The sequence below is a fragment of the Pelophylax lessonae genome (assembly GCF_965119305.1).
Source record: "Pelophylax lessonae genome assembly, chromosome: 5".
NCBI lineage: Eukaryota > Metazoa > Chordata > Amphibia > Anura > Ranidae > Pelophylax > Pelophylax lessonae.
Window position 1 is genome coordinate 131,222,011 of NC_138772.1, and position 27,672 is coordinate 131,249,682.

The following is a 27,672-nucleotide window of genomic DNA, read 5'->3' on the forward strand; positions in this document are numbered from 1 at the left end:
CAGCAGACAGATTCTTTCTCTCAGATCTCTCTTCATTTGACCCCAGATAGTTTCTGAGATCTCCATGGGGCGGTTCAGGATCTCCTCACCCAGGGGGTGGTTGTCCCGGTGCCACATCGGGACAGGTTTGGGGGTTTTTACTCGAATCTGTCCACAGTGCCCAGAAAAGAGGGCAAGGTGTGTCCGATTCTGGACTTAAAGTTTCTGAACCGCTTTGTGTGGGTCCAGAAATTACCGGATGGAGTCCCTCCAGTCGGTGGTGGCATCCCTGAATCCAGGGGATTTCCTGGCTTCCATCAACCTCAAGGATGCGTATCTACACATCCCTATATAAGAGGGTCATCAGAGGTACCTCCGATTCGCAATTGCGGAGGAGCACTATCAGTTCGTGACGTTGCCTTTTGGCCTCACTTCGGCTCCAATGTTTTTACCAAAGTGTTGGCTCCTGTTCTTGCCTTGTTGCGGGTACAGGGGATTGCCATCCTGGGGTACCTGGACGATCTCCTTTTAAGGTCGAGTTCCAGTGCCACTCTATTGCGCGATTTGTCAACCGCGGTTCAGATCTCTGCAAGCGGAGATTGTGACCAGGTGGGACAGGCATCCTCTCTCCTTGGAAAGGAGGATCTCTTTGAGTCCCCAAGTCAGATCGTATCTTCTGTGGTGGCTCCAGTCTCCGGCTCTGAAAGAAGGCAAATCCTTTTGACCGTTGCTATGGACTGTGGTAACCACGGACGCTAGCCTGTCGGGCTGGGGTGGCATTCTGGGCAATCTGTCTGCCCAGGGCACTTGGTCGGAGGGGGGAGTCCTCCATTCCGATAAATGTCTTGGAACTGCGAGCAATCAGGCTCTGTTGGTCGGATCGTCTTCAAGGCCGCCCTGTGCATGTGCAGATGGACAAAACAACTGCAGTGGCTTACATCAATCACCAAGGGCGGCAAAGGAAGTGGCCGAGATTCTGTCTTGGGCCGAGGCGCAAATCCCGGCGATTTCAGCAGTTCACATTCCAGGTGTGTAGAACTATGAGTCGCCAGACCCTGGACCAGGGGGAATGGTCCCTACACCCGGAGGTGTTTCAGATGCTGTGTGCGTGGTGGGGATCCCCGGATGTGGATCTGTTAGCGTCTCGGCTAAACAACAAGGTGGGAAGATTCGTGGCAAGAACACGCGACCCTCTGGCGGACGCCTCGGACGCGTTGGTAGTGCCTTGGAATCGGTATCGCCTGATTTATGCCTTTCCCCCGATTCAGTTGTTGTCCAGGTTCCTTCGCAGGTTGGTCTCGGAACCGAGGTTGGTGATTCTAGTGGCCCCAGACTGGCCGCGCCGGTCTTGGTACGTGGACATCATGCAACTGGTCATCGAGCCTCCCTGGCGGCTTCCACTACGAGACGATCTTCTGTCTCAGGGGCTGATCTTCCATCCTGCTTTACAGTCGCTGGCTTTGACGGCGTGGCTGTTGAAAGCCAGGTCTTGAGAGACAGGGGTCTCTCGTCGGCGGTCATTCCTACCTTGCTCAAGGCTAGAAAGGCCTCGTCAGGTAAGATTTATTATCTTACCTGGTAGGCTTATTTCATTTGGTGTGAATCCCAGGGGTTCCATCCCCCGCTCCTTTTCAGTGGTGAGGGTGTTCGCTTTCTTGCAAACTGGTGTGGAGCAGCGTCTGGCGCTGACCACTATTAAGGGCCAGTTATCTGCGCTGGCCATTCTTTTTCAACGCCCTCTGGCGTCGAATTCCTTGATCCGCACTTTCATTCAAGGGGTGCGTCATCTGGCTCCCCCTAGGAGGGCACCCTTGCCTCCCTGGGACCTGAAATTGGTTTTGTTCGTTTTGCAACATCCTCCCTTTGAGAACATCCGGGAGATTCCTCTGCCTGTGCTGTCACGGAAAGTTGCCTTTCTGGTGGTGATCACATCTGCTCGCAGAGTGTTGGAGTTGGCGGCTCTGTCGCGCCGCTCCCCCTATCTGGTTATTCACAGGGACAAAGTGGTCTTGCGACTTCATCAGTCCTTTCTTCCGAAAGTGGTTTCGGATTTCCATCTCAACGAGGACATTGTCTTGCCTTCACTGTGTGCGAAGTCTAAGCATCCTAAGGAGTTTGCCTTGCATTCCTTGGATGTGGTGAGGGAGATCAGGGTTTACCTGTTGTCTACTGAATCGTTCAAAAAGTCGTATTCTCTTTTTGTCCTTCCTGAGGGACCTCGGAAGGGTACAGCTGCATCTGTGGCAACCATTTCCAAATGGATCAGACAGACGATTGTACAGGCCTATTCAATTAGGGATCAGTTTCCACCTTTCCCTGTCACAGCGCACTCTACCAGAGCGGTTAGTGCGTCTTGGGCCTTCCGCCATCAGGCGTCGGTGTCTCAGGTGTGCAAAGCGGCGACCTGGTCGTCCGTGCATACCTTTTACTAAATTTTACAAAATTGATATTCTGGCATCAGCAGATGCCTCTTTTGGCCGCAAAGTTCTGAGTGCGGCAGTGCCTTGGGGAGACATGGCGGTTTTTAGCCTGTCTCCTCCTGTTGGGTTTTTTTCCCCTTGGTTATTTGGCTTTCCTGGGTTTGTTCGCTCCTGTTGAGCTTTCCTGTTACCCAGTGTTTACCTTTCTGGTTCAGAAAAGGTTCTTTTCTCTGACCTGGGTGCTGCATTGCCTTTTTGACGGTTACGTTTCCCACCCCTCACATCTACACTACTTTGGGACGTCCCAGAAGTGCAGACTGTATGAGTGGGCAGCGACTGTCAGAGGACATAAGAGAAAATATAATTTTTTGTAAGAACTTACCGTAAAATTATTTTCTCTGAGTCCTCTGACAGTCGCCGCCCTCACCCCTCTTTTGGGGTTCATGGATCTCTATACGGCTTACTACCAAACTGATTTGGGAATGCTGCTAGCTGGGGGTATTGGACCAGAGGGACAGCCCCCTGTAGGTGTGTCTATACAAAGGTTTTGTAAATGTTTTCTAACAAAATCTAATGCCTAGCTTACTCTTGTGGATAAGACCAATACCCAGAAGTGCAGACTGTATGAGTGGGCGGCGACTGTCAGAGGACTCAGAGAAAAGAATTTTACGGTAAGTTCTTACATAAAATTCAATTTTTTCCTCGACATTCTACAAACAATACCTCATAATGACAACATGAAAAAAGTTTTTTTGAACGCTTTGCAAATTTATTAAAAATAAAAAATGAAACCAGTCACATGTACATAAGTATTCACAGCCTTTGCCATGACACGCTAAGATGCATCCTGTTTCCACTGATCATCCTTGAAATGTTTCTACAACTTGATTGAAGTCCACCTGTGTAAATCCAGTTAATTGGACATGATTTGGAAAGGTACACACCTGTTTACATAAGGTCCTAAAGTTACCAGAGCATGTCAGAGCACAAACCAAGCCATGAAGTCCAAGGAATTGTCTGTAGACCTCCAAGACAGGATTTTATTGTGGCACAGATCTGGGGAAGGGTACATAAAAATGTCTGCAGCATTGAAGCTACCAATGAGCACAATAACCTCCATTGTCCATAAATGAAGGAGGTTTGTAACCACCAGAACTCTCCCTAGAGCGGGCTGCCCGGCCAAAAAGAGCAATTAGGAAAGAAGGGCCTTAGGGAGGTGATCAAGAACTGGATGGTCACTCTGACAGAGCTCCAGTGTTTCTCTGTGTAGAGAGGAGAACTTTCCAGAAGAACAACCATCTCTGCAGCACTTCATCAACCAGGCTTGTGTGGTAATAGCCAAACAGAAGTCACTCCTCAGTAAGAATTAAGCCACGGAGGCGGAGAGGGGTTCTGTCAGGAGATGGCGCCTGCCTGTTCCAGTATGGTGAGTCCCCCCCCCCCCCCTCCTTCCCCTGGTGGATTTTTGGGTGGACGTGGGCCCCTCCCTAGGACGGTCGGACCTTCACATTCCCGGGCTCCCCTCTGTCCTATCACGCACCTCTTCTACCTCCCCCCCCCATGCTGGGGACTTTTGGGCCTACTCCCGGGGGCTTGGACCATGTTTCAGACGTGATGTGGGGGCGGGTGGTGCGCCGCCGGACAAACGATCGTGCGGGTGGAGGGGGTCTCTGCCTGTTCCTCCAGGGCCTCTGCCTGATCCTCCAGGGCCTCACCTGCCAATCGATCCCATTTTTGAGTCCGGGGGAACCCCACAAGGGTCCTCAGCTGTTCGGCGCAGGGGCCGCCATTTTCTTGTAGCCTCATGTGCTGAGATCGGCGGCCATCTCCCTATACCCTTGGCTGTTTTCTCAGATCCTCCCCTTTTGGATCGAGATTGCTGCTGACACGTGCTGTGCAGACGTTCTGGGCCTCCTGGGCATCTTTGGTACAGGGTGGTAAGGCTGGGGGTCTCTCTCTCTGCTGGGGGTCTCCAGTGCGCTTGCCTGACCTCCGGGGGTCGCTGTAGCACAGTGGGACTTTAAAAAAAAAAACATTTTTGTATCACTCGTTCAACTTTTGTATGAACAATAGTAGACAGCTCTCTAGGATCCCTCTATCTGGTAAGGTGCATCAGGAGTCCTCTAGAATGGGGGGTATTCTTTTAGGGGAGGCTCCGCTGTTTCCCTCTGTAGAGAGCACGGTGGGGGCTGTAATTCGCTTCTCCTATTAACCGGTCATATGGATCGTTGATGGTGGGGGTCACAGGATGTAGATGATAAAAGATGCGGGGAGGCTCATAGTGTAGTATTCAATTGTATAGATTTATTAAGAAATCGTAGTCACTTACATTTGGGAAATCAAATGCTGGCTCAACTGTATGGAGACGCCTTTCCGGTTTCCGCCCCAACGACCGGATGTGACGAAGGGACGTACCTCAGGATCCGACGCGTTTCGTCAGCAATACGGCTGACGTCATCAGGGATTTGATTTCCCAAATGTAAGTGACCCCACCACCAATGATCCATATGAGTGGTTAATTGGAGAAACGAATTACAGCCCCCACCGCGCTCTCTACAGAGGGATACAACGGAGCCTCCCCTAAAAGAATACCCCCCATTCTAGAGGAGGACCCCTGATGCACCTTAGCAGATATAGGGATCCTAGAGAACACCCACAGGAACCACTTACCTATGCTAGACCTCAAGGGGTCATCTGGTAAGTGGGCTGTATATAAGGTGAAGGATTATCCCACACCAAAATTCCCACTGGAGCCTATACTGGTTTAATGAGCACCTTATGAATTATTTCAGAATATTTGCACTGTAAAATAGCTTCATTGGACTTTATATAATTTGTTGTTTTTGCACAAAGGAATATTGCACATATTTATCAACGTTTACATTCACGTTGTGCACATTCCCTTTATAATTTTTTAAAAGCACAATTGGTGTTTTTTATACAGATTGATTACGTTGTGCACAGTCACTTTAAGCACAATTGGTGTTTATATATATATATATATATATATACGGATTTATTTATATGGTTTTATATATCTATCTTCATTCATGTCTTTCTTTATAAGGGGTTTATTTTACAATTATCTATGAGTGCTGTCTACTATTGTTCATACATGTCTTCAACTATATATTGTTTGGACTAGCAGCTCATAAGTACTTTTTCATTTATTTATTCATATATTCAATTCTGAATTGATCTAGTTTAATTTCCCCATTACTTTCACTAGTGATTCAAGGGAGATCCTAGGTGCAACTACCTGAGTGATCACCACTAATTTTTTTCCCTTTTTAAACTTTTGCTGACAGATTCCCCTGGTTCAACATGGACCCTACAGATCATGTGTCCCCACCTGACCCCCTCGGGGAGACCGCCGGACCCCAGCTGTGTGTAGATACAATTTTGGCGGTCCTAGAATCGTTTGTGTCCCGGATAGAGGTGGCCTTTAAAGGGGAGGTGCTAAATGCCCTGCGCCTACCCCTGCCTCATCTGATGTCTCCGGTTCTGAGTCTGACTCAGCCACCACAGACGCGGGTCTCCCTGCTGGGTCCGCTACTGCGCGCCCTGTCTCCTCTGACAGTGAGAAGGACATTTCTACCTCCACTGCCGCGCAAGATAAGGCACACTGGTTGTATCTGTGCTTGAGACCCTAAAAATGGAGGACGCAGCTGCGACTGAGGCGCAGGTCACGTTTGGCACTCACAAGCCATCCAGAGTGGCAAAGGTTTTCCTTTTCCCGTGTATTTTGATAACATACTCAAAAAAGAATGGGACCGCCCAAAGTGTTCCCCTGGGGTACCTAAGCGGATTGCTAGACACTACCCTTTTGAGGAGTCCTTTATAAAGAAGTGAACCCTCCTGTCTCAAGACTTAATAAAGCTACCATGATCCCAGTGGAGGATTCCCCATCCTTTAAGGATCTGTCGGATAGGAAGGCAGAGTCTGTGGCCCGCAATATGTACTCCCTGGCGCGGTCTGCACTAAGACTGGTGTTTTACAGTTGCCCTTGTCACGCAAACATTGACTGAATGGGCTAAGTTACTACGCCTTGACCTGGAGGGAAAAAGGTCTCCCCTCTGCCTTTGAGGGGCTGTTGGACAAACTGGTGCAGGGGCTGTAATTTGTTTGCGATGCTGCGCTGGACACTGTTCCCATATTGGGCCGACTGTCTGTTTTCGGCAGTGGTCCTCTGGCGTATACTTTGACTGAAGTGCTGGTCTGCCAATCAGACTTCTAAGAAGGCTCTGACTGATCTACCTTTTCAAGGAGATCGCCTGTTTGGGGCTACTCTGGATGAAATTATCAAAGACCTCAGGGGGGGTAAGAGTACCTCTTTCCCACAGGCTAACAAGGATAAGGACCCTCGTCGTAGACGGAGTCCCTCCTTTTCACCACACAAGACGTTTTTTCGCCCCTCAGGGTCAGTCGATAAGGCGAAGCCCTTCAAGACTCCCTCGGGCGGTTCCAAGTGACCCTGGTTTGGCAAACAAAGATCTGGTTTCTCCAGACCTGAAGACAAGACCACCCATGGCCTGAAGGTGCGCTCACCCGTATCTGGGGTGGGGGGGGCGTCTTTGCCGGTTTCCGGACCTGTGGCTATCCCGGATACCAGACAAATGGTTTCAAGAGGTCATACAGTTCGGTTACAAGAACGGGTTTCGATCTGTCCCACCGGTAAGGTTTTTTCCTTCCAACGTGCGCTTGCTCTCTGGGGCAGTTCAGGACCTGATTCAACAGGGAGTAATCGTTCCGGTTCCGTGTGCGGAACATTTTCAGGGCTTTTATTCGACCTACTATGTAGGAAACACCTATATCAGAGACCTCTGTGTCCAACGTATATATCAGCTGGACACACTCCGTCTGGGGCCCTATGAATATACTTTAAAGGCCACCATTAGAAAGCAGGGAGCCACCGCAACCAAAAGTAATATTGAATAAAGATTGGGGAAAGGGACTGAGAGTCAGCCCCTAAGAACGGCTGCAATAAGGGATGCTCACACCTGCTTTTTCCAAAAAATAATGAAAAACTTTATTGAAAAACATTGTACACTCAGCTTAAAAATAACCCCAGCATGTGGGGTACAATACACAATATATCAAGGCAGTGGATAGAACATGTATGACATAAAAACATGACAATGACTCACACACACACACACACACATGGCCGGCCACACACACACACACTCCAGAAGTACGGATACATAGAACCCAGGACAGGCAGCAGATAGCTTGTGATCTGGAGCTTTGTTATTGCTGCTCAGGCCGGGGTTCCCGTATCGGCATGCCACAATTGTAGGATTGAGAACAACCCAGTATACCAAACCCTCTGCTTCACCTTTTCCAGAGGTAAACTATAGTTTATGCTTGAGAGATACTCTCTTTTGTACAGGGATTCTCAAGGAATGAAGGAATGTCTGTAAATGAGGGACAGATGTAGAATATGGAACTGTCCGTGCTTGGCAGTATCAGCTGTTTTTTCTTTTCACAGGTAGGTGAAGGCTTGTGGTGGCAATATGGCCACTTGTTGGAAATAGGACAAATTTATACTGTAGTGATCATCCAGTGACAGTTTTATAGGGACTCTCCTTATAGGTCTAATGGGAGCGGGGGAGAGACGCGGTTACAAACTGCGCAGGCTCGCACCGGTATTTAATGGTAACCAATGTAATTTTAATATCGGGCAGATTAATGTTGACCTTGTGTGGTCATCCGCTGCATCTAGCAGTCCTTTATTGGCTCTATAGACTCGGTGTTCACTGCCTTTTCTCAATCCCCCTATACAGTATAGCAGGTGCTCACCATATTTTGTGGACTTCAAGGGAGTGGATTCGCCAACTTGATTTTGGGGTGGTCACTCGGCTCTCAGGCTGCCCATCCAGCGCTCCATGGGATGATCGGCATACACCGCACATCGCGGATTTCAAGGCGCCTTGGCTGGATCAGGAAGTCGGTGGCACTTCCGGGTGGTGTGCGGCCGGCGTGTATCGTCAACGCGTTTCGCGTGTGTTACGCACACTTCGTCAGGACGTCATTGCGTTGTACGGAGGGTCAATTTGAAGGGGCGCTGCATGATTGGTAAGTATTCACAGCTGTCAAACCCGCGAACATTCCTTCAGTTCAAAATTTCAAGATGGGATCGGTTCGCACGGTGGTGGCCTTCCTACATCGGGGGGGATTTTCTGGCCTCCATAGATATCAAAGATGCATACCTTCACATCCCAATATGGGCAGGACATCAACGGTTTGCAGTGGGGTAGGATCACTATTAGTTTGTGGCGTTGCCTTTGGTCTCGCCTCTGCTGCTCGGGTCTTCACAGAGGTGTTGGCTCCGGTCTTGTCGCTGTTACGGCAGCGGGGGATATCGGTCCTGGGTTACCTGGACAATCTGCTTCTATGTACGGAGTCTCCCAAGGGGTTGGTGACAAATCTGGAAATCACCATGAGAACACTGAACCTTCAGACATCGTCCCTGGTTCCTTCCGTGAGATTGGACTACCTGGGCCTGACTTTGGACTCATCCTCAGCCAGGGTGTTTTTTCATCTGGAAAAACTTCAGACTGCAGTTCAGCTTTTGCTGTCCAGCAAATGGTCGTCCCTTCGGACCTGTATGAGAGTCCTGGGACTAATGGTGTCTTGCTTCGAGGCGGTCCCTTTTACTCCACACGAGGATCCTCCGGAAGGAAATCCTTCTCAAATGGAACAAGAATCCAACTTTCCTGGACAATCAGATCCAGCTGAGCCATGTGACCAGGCAGTCCCTGATCTGGTGGCTCAGTCCCCGATGTTCAAGCAAGGAAAATCCTTCCTCCCTATATATTGGACAATTGTCACCACGGGTGCAAGTCTGTCCCGGGGGGGGAGGAGTTCTCGGCAGTTTGTCGAGGAGTCTGGTCCCTGGAGGAATCCAGGTTACCGATCAATGTTCTGGAGCTGAGAGCGGATCTGGCTTTGCCTAGTCCACTGGACCGAGCACCTGCAGGGTTGTCCAGTGCGCATTCAACCGGACAATGTCACGGCCGGGGCTTATATCATTCACCAAGGGGGCACCAAAAGTGTCCTTGCGGCCTTTGAAGTGGCTGGCATCCTTCGATAGGCGGAACGCTTTGTTCCTGCTCTCTCCGCTGTTCACATTCCAAGAGTGGAAAATTGGAAGGCAGATTACCTCAGTCGACAGGCCTTGGATGCAGGGGAATAGTCCCTCCATTCGGAGGTGTTCCAGCAGTTGTGCCTTCGTTGGGGCACTCCAGACGTAGACCTGTGGGCGTCTCGGATCAACAGAAAAGTGCAGAGGTTTGTAGCCCGCTTCCGGAACCCTCTGGCAGATGCCGCAGATGCGCTGGTGGCCCCGTGGAGTCTCAGCTGATATATGCTTTTCCTCCTCTCAAGTTGCTGCCAAGGCTTCTTTGCAGGATCGAGGCAGAATGGATTCCAGTCATTCTTGTGGCTCGAGACTGGCCTCGCCAAGCTTAGTACACCAACCTGGTCAGGCTAGTTCCCGACGCTGCTTGGAGACTTCCTCTCAGGGAGGATCTACTGTCTCAGGGGCCAATCTTCCATCCTGCTTTACGGTCGCTGGCTTTAGCAGCTTGCTGTTGAAAGCCAGGTGCTGAAGGACAGGGGATTGTTTGCTTTAGTGATTCCCACTCTGCTTAAAGCAAGGAAAGCGACTTCTAGAAAGATGGAAGTCGTAAATTGCGTGGTGTGAGTCTCTTGGGGTTCCCCTTCGCTCTTACTCGGTGGCTTGCATCTTGCCTTTCTTCAATGTGGCGTTGATAAAAAGTTGGCCTTGAGTACTATCAAGGGTCAGGTCTCGGCCTTGGCATTTTTTTCCAAAGGCCATTAGCCGCCCATTCCCTGGTGCATAACTTCATCCAGGGGGTGAGGGGGTGCAAAACTCTGTACCTCCAGTGCAACTTCCGTTGCCACCATGGTACCTTTAATTTGGTGCTGAGGGTTCTCCAGAAATCTCCTTTTGAAATTATTCGGGAGATTCCCCTGCTTACTTTATCCCAGAAGGTGGCCTTCTTGGTGGCTATTACTTCTGCGCGCAGGGCTGCCTGCATTTGCTGCGACTATTTCTAGATGGATCAGACAGACAGTGGTGCAGGCTTAGTCATTTACGGGTCAGGTTCCTCCTTTCCCTGTTAAGGCACATTCTACTCGGGTGCTTAGTGCTTCCTGGGCTTTTCGCCATCAGGCGTCTGTGCTTTAGGTTTGCAAGGCGCCTACCTGGTCGTCTGTTCACACCTTTACCAAATTTTATAAGGTGGATGTGCTGGCACCTTTAGATGCCTCTTGTGGCTGCAAAGTTTTACAAGCTGCTGTTTAGGGGGCTTCTTAGCCTTCCTTGAGGGTGTTACTGTTTTTTTCAGGTGGGCCTCATCTTGTGGGTCACATGAGTCCTATGTTGCCGGGTTGGCTATGTTTAGCCTTGGGGACCTGTTTTTTTTTCTGCGGTTCCCACCCCTCATTTTATGGCACTGCCTTGTGACATCCCTACTGATATGGATCAGAGACTGCATCCGTCAATGAACGATAGAGAAAACTTGATTTTTGACTTACCGTAAAATGCTTTTCTCAAGTTCCTTGACGGATGCAGTACCTGCCCTCTATTTTGAGTTGGGTTGGTATTACTTCTCTCACACTGCTTTGATACAAAACTGACATCCTATGCAGGAAGAGAGAGGGTGTACCCCCTTGGACTGCCCATAGGCGTAGCCAGAACTTTTTTCTGTCTAGTGTCCTACTACTGTAGGGGGCAGCATAACCCAACTGATATAGATCAGAGACTGCGTCCGTCAATGAACTTAAGAGAAAAGGATTTTACGGTAAGTCAAAAATCCATTTTTTTCATGTTGTCATTATGGGGTATTGTTTGTAGAATTTTGAGGAATAAGGCTGTAACATAACAAAATGTGGAAAAAGTGAGACGCTGTGAATACTTTCCGCATGCATTCTGTGTGTGTTTGTTGAAGACAAGCAGACTAAGGACATGGATTACTGGAACCATGTCCTGTGGTCTGATGAGACCAAGATCAACTTATTTGGTTCAAATGGTGTCAAGCTTGTGTGGTGGCAACCTGGTGAGGAGTACAAAGACAAGTGTGTCTTGCCTACAGTCAAGCATGGTGGTGGGAGTGTCATGGTCTGGGGCTGCATGAGTGCTGCCAGCACTGGGGAGGTACAGTTCATTGAGGGAATCGTGAATTCCAACATGTACTGTAACATACTGAAGCAGAGCATGAGCCCCTCCCTTCGGAGACTGGGCCGCAGGGCAGTATTCCAACATAACGACCCCAAACACCCCCAAGACGGCCACTGCCTTGCTAAATAAGCTGAGATTAAAGGTGATGGACTGGCCAAGCATGGCTCTAGACCTAAACTCTATTGAGCATCTGTGGGGCATCCTCAAATGGAAAGTGGAGGAGCACAAAGTCTCTAACCTACACCAGCTCCATGATTTTGTCATGGAGGAATGGAACAGGACTCCAGTGGCAACCTGTGAAGCTCTGATGAACTCCATGCCCAAGAGGGTTAAGGCAGTGCTGGAAAATAATAGGGGCCACACAAAATATTGACACTTTGGGCTCAATTTGGACATTTTCACTTAGGGGTGTACTCACTTTTGTTGCCAGCGGTTTAGACATTAATGGTTGTGTGTTGAGTAATTTTGAAGGGGCAGCAAATTTACACTAAGACCACATTCACACTGAAGCAGCACGACTCCTGCACGACTTCGGGGGCGACCTGTGAAGTCCCGTGCACCGCGACTTCTGCGCGACTTGCACGGACTTCACATAATGGAAGTCAATGCAAGTCGCCTCCAGGTCGCCCCGAAGTAGTACAGGACCCTTTTTCTAAGTCGGAGCGACTTGTGTCGCTCCTATTAGAATGGGTCATGTACCAGTCAATGAACCTCGAGTGATCGCGACTTGTCAGGCTGACAAGTTGTCTGACAAGTCCCGGCAGTGTGAATGGAGCCTGATACAAGCTGTACACTCTGTACAACTTTACATTGTAGCAAAGTGTAACTTCTTTAGTGTTGTCACGTGAAAAAATATAATAAAATATTTACAAAAATGTGAGGGGTGTACTCATTTTTGTGAGATTCTGTATATAATATTTTTTTGTTTTCTTCTTTTTCTCTTTGCACATGGTAGTGCAGGGGATCAGGCAGTTTTATATTTATAGTGGTCACTCAGCTGGCTCTTTGTTGGTTTCACCATTCAGATGGATGTTAGTTATTAGTTAGTTCCCTATGGAGCACGCTTTTTAGAGTGTCATTCTGCTTTTCAGAGGCTTTGTGTTTTTCTTATTTCCATAGAATATTGTATTTGTGTTCACAGTGGTCATTGAGCTAACTGTGAGGGATACGAGTCATACTATTTACTATTGAGCCAACTCTTCAGAGTGTCATTTCACTTTTTAGTAGGTCTTTTTTTCTCACTTTAGTATTGGTATTTAGCGCTGCACTTAATCAAATATTGGTGAATTGTATAGTGTATCCTATAACCTGGTGCTGGATGCTTTTGTTTTATGTTTTGCATAGATTACATTTTCTTTTTAATGCGAACATGTCATCATCACTATTCGAGTGATATGGCAGAATAGCGTCCCAGTTGTCAGTGCCGGGTTGAAAATCCATCAGACTAGGAAGTTTCTGGCCTTGCTGGACAAGAGCAAGGGTATATTAAGAAAAGGAGAATGACCATTCTCCGTCAACAAACTGTTTTGTTGGAGAACTCTGGAATGAAACTGGGCAAAAGGGATAGCCTTTTAGAGGCCACGAGAAGCCCAAAACTCTCATGGAGAATCTCACTGAGGAAACATTTTGACTTCAAGATACGAGCATGAAATCTGAGGCAGAGATTCCTGAGAATCTCTGCCTGGGCTTGGGCTGTATCTAAGTCAATTTTTGGAAGTTCATCACCCAACTGAAAAGACTGGAGCATCTGAATTGACTTGTTGTTTGCAGACAGCTGGATAGGGGACGAGTCTTTCAGAAACAAATCATCGAACCTGTAACCTGGATACCTTGAGTTTTGATAAGGGCCAAAAGAGGTGCAAGTACCTTTGAGCATACTCTGGGAGTAGAGGGTAGGGTGAAGGGCAGTGCAACAAAATGGAAATAATTGTCTTACTGTAAAGCACAGAAGGCTCGGACAATGAGAATAAATGGGAATATGAAGATGGTTATCTTGGATGTCTATGGATGCAAAGTATTCCTCTTGTCTCAGAGAGGTAATTACTGACCTTGCATATTTCATGTGAAATTTTGAAATTTGAAGGCATTTGCTAAGGGATTTTAGTCCCAGGATAGGATGAATACCCCTGTTGGGTTTTTGTATCATGAACAGGTTTAAATAGAAGCCAACTGCTCCCTGGGAAAAGAGATGATTCAGGGCATTCTGCAAATCTGTCCTTGGACAGATTTTGGATGATTTAAAGCAGTAAAGGGTTATGGACTCTGTTTTGTACACTTTGAAACCACTGAATAAACCCACAGGTCTGGGACTTGTGTGATGCAGAGAAAGGCCAACTGTAACAGACATATAGACCACTCATAGAAGTGAGGGCACCGCTTGACTGGGAAGAGGGTTTTGGGAAAGACTTGGTTGGCTCGGTGTCAAAAAGAAGGGATGAACTTGGGCATTGAATTGGAAACCTGGGGAGCGTATTAAGGTGCTCTGCAAAGAAGGCTACTAACTTTTGTTCCTGTAACCTTTTTAATTAATTTGTCAAGTGCTTCAATAAATGTCCGCCTTTGAAAGACATGTGTGTGAGGAGTCTTTCACGGGCAGCTACAGCTGACCAGGCTTTGAGCCATAACATTCTGTGCATGTTAATGGAAAAAAATCTGAACCTATTCCCCCATCCACACAATTACTTATTGTATTCTGACAGCGGGGGGACTCTTACTGTCAGAAAACACAAATCAGTGCTGCAGCTGCTGATACTGCAGCTTTTTTCCAACAGGTCGATTCTGCAGAAGTTGAACAATAGATGGACTTCGGTTCAGTGGCAGTGGCCACACAGAGATCGATATTTGGCCAGTCCCTGCGGTACAAGCTGAATTTCGATCCCTCTATGGACAGCTTAGGCATAATGCAAACTGCACTTCATAGGAAAAGCAGCAAAAAACTCCAACTTTTTTTTTTTTTAAGGAAATCCAAAGGATAAAACAATATCCATGATGTTTTTCAACCCTTCATTGCCTTAACCACTTCAATACAGGGCACATTCACCCCCTTCCTGCCCAGGCCAATTTTCCCCTTTTAGCGCTGTTTCATTTTGAATGACAATTGCGCGGTCATGCAACACTGTACCTACACCAAATTTATGTCACCCCCCACACACACACACACAAATAGAGCTTTCTTTTGGTGGTATTTGATCACCTCTGGGTTTTTTCCCTTTTGCTAAACAAATAAGAAAAGACCGAAAAGTTTGAAAAAAAAAAAAAAAGTTTTTTTGTTTGTTATACAATTTTGTAAATAAATATGTTTTTTCCTGCACTGATGAGCACTGATGAGACTGCACTGACAGGCACTGATGAGGAGGCACTGATGGGGTGGCACTGATGGGCGCTGATATGTGGCACTGATAGGTAGCACTGATATGCAGCATTGGTGGGCACTGATAGGCGGCATTGGTGGGCACTGATAGGCGGCATTGATGGGCACTGATAGGTGGTACTGATGGGCACTGATAGGTGGCACTGCTGGGCACTGATAGGCGGCATTGGTGGGCACTGATAGGCGGCACTGATCGGCACTGACGGGTGGCACTAATGGGCACTGATAGGTGGCAATAATGGGCACTGGTGGGCGACACTGATAGATGGCACTGGTGGGCGACACTGATAGATGGCACTGGTGGGCAGCACTGATGGGGAGGGCAATGGGGGGCTCCCTGAGCCCTGATTGCCATCCCTGTTGGCCATAGTGGGCATCCTTGGGGTCATGGGTGGGCATCCTCTAGTGGCACCCCCCCCCCCCTGTCAGGGGAGCCGCCGATCAGTGCTCCTTTACTCATGCCTGTCAGGCACGTACTGAGGAAAGCCGATCAACGGCTCCTTCTGTTTACTATGTGACCAGCTGTGATTGGACACGGCTGTTCACATGGTAAAGAGCCTACGTCAGTAGGCTCTTTACCGAGATCGGAGATGCAGGGAGTCAGACTGGGGGGCGCGCAGAGCGTATTACCCTGCCGCCGTCATATGACGTCCGGTCAGGATAGTACAACCACATTCACAACGTCAAACGCCTATAGGGCGGGTTGGATGTGGTTAATGTGTTAATGTGTTATGATTAGGAAAACTTGTTTTTATTACCTCAGTACCCTTTTAGCGTTTGTTACAGATCTTTGTACCCCAGCTGGGCACATCCGCCGGACCTGTGTCTCCTGTCCTCCAAACGCACCCACAGCCTGCGCAGAAGCCATATCCAGCCCTTAACCCCTCAATCACGAGACAATCCACACAGGTGTTGAGGGTTAAACATGCAGAGCTTAAACTTTTTATTACATTCCAAGACACAGTTTTACACACAGTTAGGGAAACTCCCTTTAGCCTTGCCACAGCGGGGGAAAGGGACAAGGAACAAGCCAATGGGAACTGAACATTTGTACATTGAAACAGTCTCTTAATACACACCCCCTGTGGAGAGATGTCTCCAGCTCAGACCATTGTCCACACAATTAGACACAGAAACAGGAGGGGGGGATGGGGGGAGAAGGGCTGTAGCATTACATTACAAGCACTTGGTTCTTAAACGTATACACATGCAATAAACATAATGCATACATGAAGGACAATATACAGGGGCTGTGTTTGCCACAATGCTCCCCCAGAACCAAGCCGGCATACACAGTCTGATCCTAACGGATCGGCTTGGGGATGTCCGGGGAGTAATCACGGATCATTTGTCAATGTCTGTTTGCCTGGTTAATTAGTCGGTGTTGCCGTTTTGCTTCCCAGGGCAGTAGTGGATGGTAAAGTCAAAAGGCTGCAGCGCCAAACTCCAGTATCTTCTGGCCCATAGTCTGTCGGTAAGAAGCTTGCGCACAGTCCCCTCCAAAACACACAGTGACAGTGGGTTCTGTCACAGCGTTAATTTTTAGTAGGAGTTTAGCAGGAATTTTGTAAGTTATGTTGTGTTTATGTCTGATAATAATGATTTTAGTGTAGTTATAGCAAAAATTCAGTGTTGATAAACATTTGCACAAGTATCACGGGGCTTAAAAAATCAATAGCACCTTTTTTTTTTTTATCCTACCACACCCATGCTTTCAGAAAATGTACTATTTGGGAGGGGTCTTTTACATCCTCTGAAAGCTGGAAGTGAAATCGTAAAAAGGAAAATTTGCAAAAATGATCTTGCCACTGAGCTTAAAATTGGAGGAGCCAAAGGGCTAAATAATTTTTTAGCCACAAATGTAGAATTTAATGTGTGAAAAAATTGCTCTAGAGGGGAAGTGGTTGAAGCCGAAAAAAATAAAAATAAAAACATATTTAGTTTTGTACTTATATTTTTTTCCGTAATTGACATCCTTTATTGTGCATCTTATGTGATTAGCAATATTATTTGTGGTTCATTATTCTTTGTCTCTCCCCTCCACCCCTTTCAGGATGTCAAAGCAAAAAGTCTTCTATCCAAATTACTTTGTTGCAACGATCGCCTGGAGGCCAAGCAAATTCAAATTCATGAATATTTTTTGATTGCTGAAGCTGACAATAATACCGAAGCAGACAATACTGTCTTGCCCGACGATGAAGAAGCATTTAATGAGAATGTACCAGCTGACTTTGCTTAATCCATTCAATGATTGTGGCAGAATCACCTTTTTTGTTGTTGAAAAGTAAAGAAAAAAAAGGTGTCTGTTTATGCAGCAGATTGTGAAAGGCCGAAGTATGTTTAAGCAGCTCCTGACTAACTTACGGTTTTGTGAATGGTTTATTAATAGTTATATAATTTTCTGTCTTGTTTTGTCTAGTCATTTTTGACTATTTTGATTCACCAATAAGTAATGGCATAAAGAGTTTCAACATTACTTTCTTGTGCTGTTAATTTTTATTGTAGAAGATCAATGTCACTGAGGAAATAGAAACAACTTTTCTCTTTCATTCATCCGATGGACACAGCGCTCCATAAATCATAACTAGTGGGCTATATTGCCTCCTCCAGGAGTAGGACTAGGCAGAAGAAAAAACACCTGACTAAGCCTATGGGCTGTCCTCAGCTGGTATATAACCCCCCCCCCCCCCCTCTCTGCTCTAGGTAATCAGTTTTAATCTGTCTAGTCAGGAGTAAGAACCTAGGCTCCTGGCTGGGATCTCTGGTCCTAGCAATTTTCTCTTTCCTTACATCTTTGTTTTCCCCTGGGAGATCTACAATCAACTGTCTGGCTGGGCAATCTAGATCCAGTGGTTCCCCCAGCCAGCAAGCGTGTGCAGACCACAGCTAAGCACTAGGTCGGCCGCGACATAGCCTCAAGGACAGAGGCTGGCCCGTGAGTTAAACATCCCGCAGGGTCGCATACGACTGGGCTTGGGCCTGAGTTGCAGGGGTCCCTTGGCCGAGAGCTCCCCTACTTCAGTGGCGAGGAGTTCTGTGTGGAGCGTTACTCGCAACATGGAAGGGTAAGTACAGTCCCCCCCTCTCCCCTTTTGGTGGTTTTCTTTGGGGTGGATGCGGGTAACCTCCAGGGACAGTCAGACCTGCCTGCAGGTTCCTTCCTCCCATCCTTAAACCCCTCACTGAGCTGGTCTTCCCTCACTCCTTTTCCCCCTGTCTGGACCTAGAGTCCGGTGGGGGTCCCAGGGGAGAGAATGCAACAGAGACCCCTGTGGTCTCCCCTGCTATCCCCCCTCTGTGAGGGTTTTGGGATAGTGTGTCCCGCCCTGGTAGTCTGGAGGGGTCCCAGTGTAGGAGACCCCTAAGTGGACGCTCTGCTGTTTTCAGTGTGGATATAGTGCAGGGGGGTCTCAGTGCAGAGTGCACAGCAGTCTCCCCTAAACCTGTGTCCTACCTTTGGAGGAGGGTTCCCTTTCAGAAGGTACAGCATTGCAGAAGGTGCAGAAAAGATCCTGGCAGCATGCTCCAGTGTTTGTAGCTGATGGTGGCCATTTTCCCTTAGTCAGGCTGGTCTCCAGTTCGTGGCCATGTTTGTGTAGTCTGATGTCACGGGGGCCATTTTCCCTTAGTCTGAGAGATGTTGGAGACTAGTGAAGCCTTGTGGGGATGCCGAAGCTCCTCCTCTTCCTCCTTAGTTCCTCTTCCTGTGCCCGAGACATATGAACAGGGATAGCGTTCATGATAATACTGGGTTTGAATTCCCGGCACACCTCTGGTCGGTAGGGTGAGCCATTGGTGGTCCCTGTTAAAACTCTTTTTCTCTGCTGATAGGTACCCTGAGCCTTGAGGGAATCCTTTTAGTGGTGCCAAAAAGATAGTTTTTGTACTGCAAGGTCTTCCTTTCCTTATGGAGCCTCAGGGTCACATCTCACCCACTGACCCCTCATGGATGTGGCAGGTCCCTCGGAACCCCAGCTTCCCATAGTTTCACCGACAGTGGTCCTGCAGTCCTTAGTGTCCTGGGTGGAAGTGGCGTGTGGGCAAAGGCCCAGGAGAAAACGTCTCCCACCTTCGCCTTCTCAGTCTGTCTCATCTGATTCTGAGCCTGATACTGCCGTGGATGCGGCCTGTTCAGAGGAAACTAATATCGCACCCCCTGATCCATTCAATAGTGAGGATGATTCCTCTGTGGTCAAAGCAGCGAATTAAAAAGAGCTGTTAGACGCACTTATCACTGCAGTGTGTGAGACTTTAAAAATGGAGGATGCAGCTGATGTAGCCGCAGACGTGTCTTTTGGTATGCACAAGTCGCATCGTACGCCAAAGGTGTTTTCTTAAGTGCCTTATTTAGACAGGTTTTCTTGTAAGAAATGGGAACAACCAAAATTACCCTGTATGGTCCCCAAACGTTTTGCTGTACATTACCCTTATGAGTTGTCACTTGGAAAAAAAAAAAAGGGCTAGTCCTGTTTCCAGGTTGAATAAGGCAACCATGATCCCAGTAAAGGAATCACCGTCCTTTAAGGACCCAGCTGACAAGAAAGTGGTGGCTGTTGCACGCAGCATTTTTTTTATTGCTGGTTCGGCATTGCAGCCAGTCTTTGCCTCACCCCTGGTGTCTCAGACCCTAACTGAATGTGCCAAGCTTTTGCGCCAGAGCCTGGGTGATGAGCAGGTCCCCGCTGCTTATGTTGATTTAGCAGACAGGTTGGTCCATGGGCTGCAGTTTTTGTTATGCAGCTTTGGATGCAGCTTCTGTGCTGTCCAAACTTTGTTTCAGCGGTGGTGATTAGGTGCGTGTTCTGGCCTAAAATTGATCTGCAGACCAAGCCTCTAAGAAAGCTCTCATTGATCTGTCTTTTCAAGTCGATAGCTTGTTTGGGGCTACCCAGGATGATATCCTTATCGACTTCTTTGGTGAGCATCAAAGAGATCTGCAAAATGTTTCTTTTGGGGGTACCCAGAAAGGGTGACAAAGCTTGTCCTTTTCAGGTTTTTTTGGTCCTGAGTCTCCTTGTGCGGATTTAATTCCTGCAAAGGTTCAGATGATGTCTAAACTACCTAAGGTCCCCCCTATCCCTGTCCAGGGAGTTGATTTACTTAGGTCTCCTTCTATTTCCGATTAAGGTGGTCCTTCCTCTGCACAAACTTCAGGGACCACAGGCCGTAATTCACCATCTGCTGTCACACAGATAGTTCTCTCTCCCATTTTGCATACAGGTTCTGAGTCTGGTGGTATCCACCTTCAAGACAGTTCTATTTGCACAGTCTTACATGAGCTCCTTTAACAGGTTCGGCCCCACAGAAGAATAATGAAGTTCGTGACAAGGTCATGGGGTCCTCTGATAGACGCTGCAGGCATCCAAGGGCCATTGTAAGGCCAGTATTATCCTAAGGATAAGGCTTCTTCTCGCAATTCCTGCGTGGATCTTCCAATCATCCTGTTTGTTGTTAATGTCCCTTGGGGGCTTCCTCTGATGTCCCTTGGGGGCTTCCTCTGAGAAGACCAGTTGTCCCAAGGGCTGATCTACCATCCTGCTTTACAGACGTTGGTTTTAATGGCTTAGCTATTGAAAGCCAGGCACTAAGGGAAAGAGATCTGTCGGGATCAGTGATCCCTGCTATGGTGAAGGCGAGGAAGTTGTCTTCCAGCAAGATATACCATCGCATGTGGAAAGCGTACATTTCTTGGTGTTAGTCGATTGGCGCTCATCCTTGATTCTTTTCTGTGGCTTGGTTCTTAACCTTTCTTCAACAGGGCGTTGATCAGAAGTTGGCCTTGAGTACCATCAAGGGCAACGTGTCTGCCTTGGTAATCTTCTTCCACTGACCCCTAGCCACGCACTCTTTAGTTGGTACATTCTGGGGGTTCGACATGTGACTCCACCCGTATAGTCTCTTTTGCCGCTATGGTATTTAAATTTAGTACTTTCGGTTCTCCAGAAACCTCAATTTGAGAATATGCAGAAGATTCCCTTGCCTATGTTATCCCAGAAGGTGACATCCTTGGTGGCTATTACCTCGGCCTGCAGGGTATCAGGATTGGTGGCATTATCCTGTCGCAGTCCCTATTTAGTGGTCCATAGGGATAAAGTGGTTCTTTGCCTCTGTCCATCATTCCTGCCCAAAGTTGTCTCTGACTTCCATTTGAATGAGGACATTGTGTTGCAAGTCGGCTCATCCCAAGGAATTTGCCTTGCATACCTTAGATGTGGTTTGTGCGATTCGGGTGTATCTGGCAGCTACTGAGTCAATTCGGAGGTTGACGGACACAGCTCCATATCTTCTTTGACCCATAGGAGTAGGACTAGGCGGAAACAAATTTGACTACGCCCCTAGAGTGATACCTCTCTGGATACGGCCCTTTTGGCCTGTAGAGTGCCTGTGACAGCTGTGACCCTTCGCTGCATGATTTGGCTGAAATACTGGTCTGCGGACCAGGCTTCCAAAAAGGTGTTGAATGATCTCCCTTTTGTAGGAGACCGCATGTTCGGAGCTTCTATAGAAGAGATCATTAAAGGTCTTATGGGAGGTTAGAGTACTCTGTTTCCACAGGTTGCAAAGAGACTTGTCGTAAACGTGGTCCTTTCTTCTTGGCTTACAAACGGCCTCTTCGTCCCGCTTGCAGGACAAGGAACAAAAATTCACCCGTAACTTTGCGAGAGGTTCCATACCTGAGCTGGTAAAGCAGGTTCCACTGGTCAAAAGCGGGTTCCACTGGTCCCGCAGACAAGCCCTCCTCTACCTGAAGGGCGGCCCTCACCCGTATCTGGGGTGGAGGGATGTCTTTCTTTTCAATAGTTTTTATTAAAGTTTCAAAACATCAAACATAAAATACAGTACAGGTAAACGTAATGGTTGTATAACATTGAACAAATATAGTAAACACACTAGAGTATACCATACAAAACCGTGACGGATACATTTTTGGAGCCCCCAGTACTCAATATCCGGGCCCCCCCCCCCCCCCGGAGACCAGGCCCCAGTCCAACTCCCCCCGCGCTGAGCCGAAGGTTCGGGCCGCCCGGACCACCCCCAAGGGGATCAATACTGTGGTCCCACGCCCTCCCCCCCACCCCCGCAGGAGCTGGGACCCAGCCCCCGGCGTACACCCAGAGCTTCCCGAAGCTAACAGGAGGTGCGTCCACAAAGAACCTTAACTCTAGCATGCTATAGAACATTACGTTTGCAATATCCACGCAGATGAACACAGAGACCATCAACCGGACGGTCTAAACATCAGCCTCAGATAGAAATATATGTCATCATTAATAATGTGATCAAGTAAAGATCAAGCCCGAGCAAGAGGAAAACCCCTCAGCTCGGGTACTTTAGCAACCAAGGACTCCATTCACGGTCAAACGGCAGGCTTCTATCGCTGGAGTTGGCAAAGAACTGTTCATAGGAGTAGTGGGTTCTAACCCTGTTTATGACATCTGTCACCATGGGTGCATCAACAGACCTCCACGCCGCGGTGACAGACATCCTAGCAGCTGTGAGAATGTGAGAGGTCACACAACGAAACGGTCGTGGAACCTTGTCAATACCCAAGTTCAATAGAGCTAGGGCTGGGGACATGGACAGCGAAATTCCCGTTATAGAGATAAGTAGTGCAAACACCGCTGCCCAATATCCTCTCAGCTTCCTACACTGCCACAGTAGATGGAATAGTGTACCTCTACCCCCACACCCCCTCCAGCATAGGACTGGTGCATCTTTGAACATCTTAGCCATCTTCACTGGTGTCAGATAACTACGGTGGAGAAATTTGAGAGCCACCTCCCAGTGGTTAGTACAATGCGTAAATGTGTAAAAGGAGCGAATAGCCAGCCGCCATTCCAGCTCCGAAAATGCCACTGAAAGGTCGCCCTCCCAGGCCACCATACTAGCCGACTTGACCCATCTACGCTGGAAGCGCAGACGGTGGTAGAACCACGACAACCCCCTCGTTTTACGATACTCCTTGTGCAAATAGTCCCAGATCTCAGAGGGCACCTCAATAATCGGGTTGGGAAACTTAATGTGGTAATGGTGTAGCTGTGCATGAAAGAAGGAGGACGGGGTTCCGACCTGCCCACGGACATCATGGTATGTGAAGGTATCCGGGAACAATGTCCTCGGAGTTTTCAGGGAGGGAAGCAGGAACTGATAGGCTGCCAGTGTTAATTCTCTCTTAGCTATCGGGGTTCCCTCCATCCTCTGTACCTCCCCCCAAGCTCCCAGTGTGGCCCGCAGTGAGGACAGGCTGGGAATGTGCACCTCCCTTTTCGTCAATGCGGCCTGAAGCAGAGATGGTAGATCTCGCTGCGCCACCATTGCCCTCTCTAACAGCACCCATAGTTTGTCCGAAATTGGATCGAACCAAGCTTTCGCTTGGTCCAACAGGGCAGCAGAGTGGTAGGACTTAAGGTGAGGGAAACCCACCCCCCCAGCCGATCTAGATTTAAGTAACGTGGAGTATGACAATTTAGGTACCCTGCCCTCCCATAGGAATTTTCGGAAAAGCTTATCCATACCTCTAAAGAAGGATTCGGGTAACAATATAGGGAGCGTCCTAAAATAGTACAATATTTTGGGGAGCGCTATCATTTTAAGGGCAGCTATGCGGCCCATCCAGGAAAGATCGTAGGACGCAATGTGCTGCAAGTCCCCCGCAATAATGGACTGTAATTTAGCAAAGTTGGTCTGGTACGTTAAGGATGTCGGCGCCACTAGGGAGATACCCAGATACGTAAGGGACTTGTTAGTCCATTGAAAAGGATATTTTGACTTCAGGAACTTCAAGATTGGAGGGTTCAGGGAGAGTGGTAAGCACACGGACTTAGTGACATTGAGTTTGTAGTAAGAGACTGTCCCAAACCTGTCTAGCTGTTGCTGTACGTAGTGCAATGACTTTACAGGGGAAGTTAAGGTCAGGATCACATCATCCGCAAAAAGCCCGATTTTGTGATCCCTACCTCCCACCGAAATCCCAGATATATTAGGGTCGCTCCTAATCGCCTCAGCCAGAGGTTCCATAACCAGAGTGAAAATCAAGGGGGAAAGGGGGCACCCCTGACGGGTCCCATTTGTAATGTTGAAATTAGATGATAAAGCACTTGATGTAAATACCCTAGCTGAGGGCTTGGTGTACAATGCTGAGATAGCCGAGAAGATGTTCCCCCCTCAACCCGAATTTAGTGAGTGTCGCTCTAAGGTACCCCCAGTGAACCCTATCGAACGCTTTTTCAGCATCTAATGTCAGGAACACCGAGGGCACCTTCCAGGTTTCAGCTATCTGCACCAGGTCCAGCATCCTCCTGGTACCATCCGGCGCCTGTCTCCCTTTCACAAAACCCACTTGGTCAGCCTTGACCAGGTGAGGAGTTACCTCAGCCAGTCTGACCGCTAATATTTTGGCATACAACTTGAGATCGGTGTTTAAAAGGGAAATGGGGCGAAAATTCTGAGGAGCATCTGGCGCCTTCCCAGGTTTTGGAAGTGCCACGATAACCGCCTGGAGCATCTCCTCGGGGAAGGAGGAGCGCTGAACAGCGGCGTTGAACATCCTACTTAGATATGGAGACAGAACCTGACTGAAGGCCTTATAGTATTCTGAGGAGAAGCCATCCGCTCCCGGTGATTTATTGGAGGGCAAAGAAGCTATGGCTAGTTGGATCTCCTCTTCGGTTATGGGGGCATTAAGGGATTGCAACATATGGTCCGTAACCCCTGGGAGATGAAGGGTATCCAGGAAGTCAGCTATGAGGGAATCTGTAGGCTGTGGGGTAATCACATCATCCTGGAGATTATACAACGAGGTATAGTAACTCGAGAAAGCATTAGCGATCTCATTAGGGTGTCGCACCTGATTACCAGAAACGGGATCAGTGATAGAGGCCAGCTTAGTTTTTTGTTGTCTTTTCCTTAAGTAGTTAGCTAACATTTTCCCCGACTTATTTCCTTGAGAGTAATGCCGCGCTTTAGTGCGAAAGAGGAGGTATTGATGTTCCTCCATAAGTTTAGCTCTAACCTGCAGTCTACAGTTTGTGAGGTCTCGCAACAAGAGCTGGGACGGATTCAGTTTATGCGCTGATTCTAGTGCTTTAAGTTTCTCCATTAGGGCCCTAAGCGCCTCCGTTCTTGCTCTTTTAGCCCTAGAAGCCTGCTGAATGAGCAACCCTCTCGAGAACGCCTTATTATCGCACCACAAGTGAAACACATCAATCCCAGGGGTATCGTTGTACCCAAAATAGTCCCTTATCTGACCACCCAGTCGGTCCCTATGAGCGGGGTCCCGGAGCAAAGAGACATTATTGCGCCACAAATGCACCGGCGTTGTCACGTGAGACTCCGAGACCGCCACCGAAACCGGCGCGTGGTCAGACCATGATATAGAATGTATCACAGAATTCTCCACTGCCCTCAAAAATTGCAAATCGGCCACAAACAAATCCAGCCGCGAATAAGATTTGTGAGGGGCCGAAAAGTAGGTAAAATCCCTTTCCGTGGAGTTAAAGCATCGCCACACATCGTACAGGTCAGAGGCATGCAAGAACCTCTGCAGGGTAGCCCTTGCACGTCCCTGAACTGGAGAACAATCCAGCTCCTGGTCCACCACACAGTTGAAATCCCCACAATACACCGTGAGACCTTTCTTCACGCGATCCACCTTCTTGACTAATGCTTTAAAGAATTTGATCTGGCCCTTGTTCGGGGCATAAAGATTTACGATTGTATATGTAGTGTTGTTGATGTCGCAGATCAATATCACGTATCGACCTGCCTCATCTGACACCACCTCATGCAGCTGAAATGCCACAGAATGTTTAACTGCAGTGAGCACCCCCTTTTTTTTGGATTCCCCAGAAGAGACAAATATATGTGGATAAGCCTTATCCGTGCATTTAGGTGGGTTGGATCGCGCAAAGTGGGTCTCCTGTACACATACAATATCACCCTTGAGGGTGCGAGCCTCTCTCCAGAGGGACCTACGTTTGAACGGGCTGTTCAGTCCATGGGCGTTAATAGAGACAATTTGAATAACCATTTAAAATGGTACCGTAATGATCATTGCAGTCCAATCTATATGCAGAGACAAGGACTCTGTAAGATATGGTTGGGGACCATGAATAGCCTCCAGCATCAGCGACTAGACCTAAATTGGAGGGTAACACTAGGCCGTGGCCGTCACAGTACCTGCAGTCCATGTAGAATAAGGTCAGAACTGAGCAACTTGTCCTCGCTGGTGTAATGGAACCGTGGGAGTCCTTGGTTACAGGGTGAGTGGTTTCCAGGTGTACGTAGCTTGCAAAGAGGCTGAAGAAATGAAAGAAACAAAATAAAACAAAACATGGAAGTAACAAAGGTAACAAACCAAAAGCTTGGGGTAAACCCCATCATGCGATTCAATCGCAGGTAGTGGTAAGGGGGGTAATAGCACCGGCCTCCCGGATACCCCTTGAACTCCAGCATGTCGGTCAGGGAGAAAAAAAAAAAGGGAAACCGACAGACCCCCTAAAACCTCTCTGGATCTGCTGAAGAGACCTCCAGGGAAAAGGGACAGGCCATTAGAACCATCGGGGCCAACGGGAAGGGACCCAAAGTTCATTTGTTGACTCAGCGCCATTCAGGTTCAAGTCGAGCTGGCGGATCTGTACTCGGCGGTGAGCTCTGCTGATCCGGGATAATTCCCCACTGCTTAGTCAGCGCAAAGCCCTCATGCACTGAGCGAATAACATGTGTGCGGCCCTCCTTGATTATGAGCAGCTTGGTAGGGAATCCCCAGGAATAAGCAATGTTGTTCCGTAGTAGCTTGGTCAAGGGAACTAGTTTCCTCCTCGCCGCCATTGTGAACTGAGACAGGTCTGCGTAGACAGATATATCATGATACGGGTCCGGCAGCGGTGAATGCTTCCGCGCGAACCTCATGAGATCGTCTTTGACATGAAAAAATGGATGCGGGCTATGACATCCCGTGGCACCTTGTCTGGAAGATGTTGCGGCTTTGGCAAGCGGTGGGCCCGATCTACCACTACTTCCGTCACAGGTGTGTCAGGCATCAGAGCCAAAAGCATGGCTTGGACATACGGCCTCAGGTCTGACGGGGGAATAGACTCCGGGACCCCCCGAAGGTTAACATTGTTTCGGCGGGCCCTGTCCTCCAGGTCCGCCATCTTGCTCTTTAGGGCCTCCAGGTCATCGTCCTGCCTGTTATGAGAGTCAACTAGTTCATTATGCGCTAGCGTGAACTCCTCCATTTTGGATTCCAAATGGTCCACCCTGCCCCCGAGTTCAACTACATCGGTTTTAATTCCATTGACACAGGCCACAATTTCCCTGTGAAAAGCGCCATTAATAGTGAGGAGCATTTCCTTCATAGTGGCATCTGTGAGAGGCTGCCCTGTAGTAGGAAAGTCTTTAAAGTTCTCATAGAACTCCAGCGTGCTGTTCAGGGACCCCTCCCCCGCCCGCTCATCTCCTGCCCATCTGTGGCTTTCAGACCTCTTGGGCGCCGATTTGTGGGGGCTGTGGGCAGGTGAGGTCCCCTGGGATGATTTGCTGCTCGCGGCGGGGGAGACAGAGCCGGAGGTCCGCTCGTGAGTTCGCCGCACCTCTCCGGAGGCTCCGGCGCCTCGGGCCTGCAAGGAGGACTCGGCGCCATCTTGTGAGCGCGGGGTGCTGGAGGTGGCGAAAAAGTCCGTCAGTTTACGGGG

General features: G+C 48.5%; 1 protein-coding gene across 1 annotated transcript in view; it reads left to right on the top strand.

The window, feature by feature from the left end:
* LOC309556304 (serine/threonine-protein kinase 31-like) overlaps positions 1-17,384 on the top strand; it is a 417,430-nt gene extending 400,046 nt beyond the window's left edge. The window contains exon 17 of the mRNA XM_082258745.1: positions 17,031-17,384. Within this exon, the coding sequence (XP_082114871.1) occupies positions 17,031-17,216 (186 nt within the window). The 3' untranslated portion in view covers positions 17,217-17,384. The remainder of the gene's footprint in view (positions 1-17,030) is intronic.
* The last annotated feature ends 10,288 nt before the right edge of the window (positions 17,385-27,672 follow it).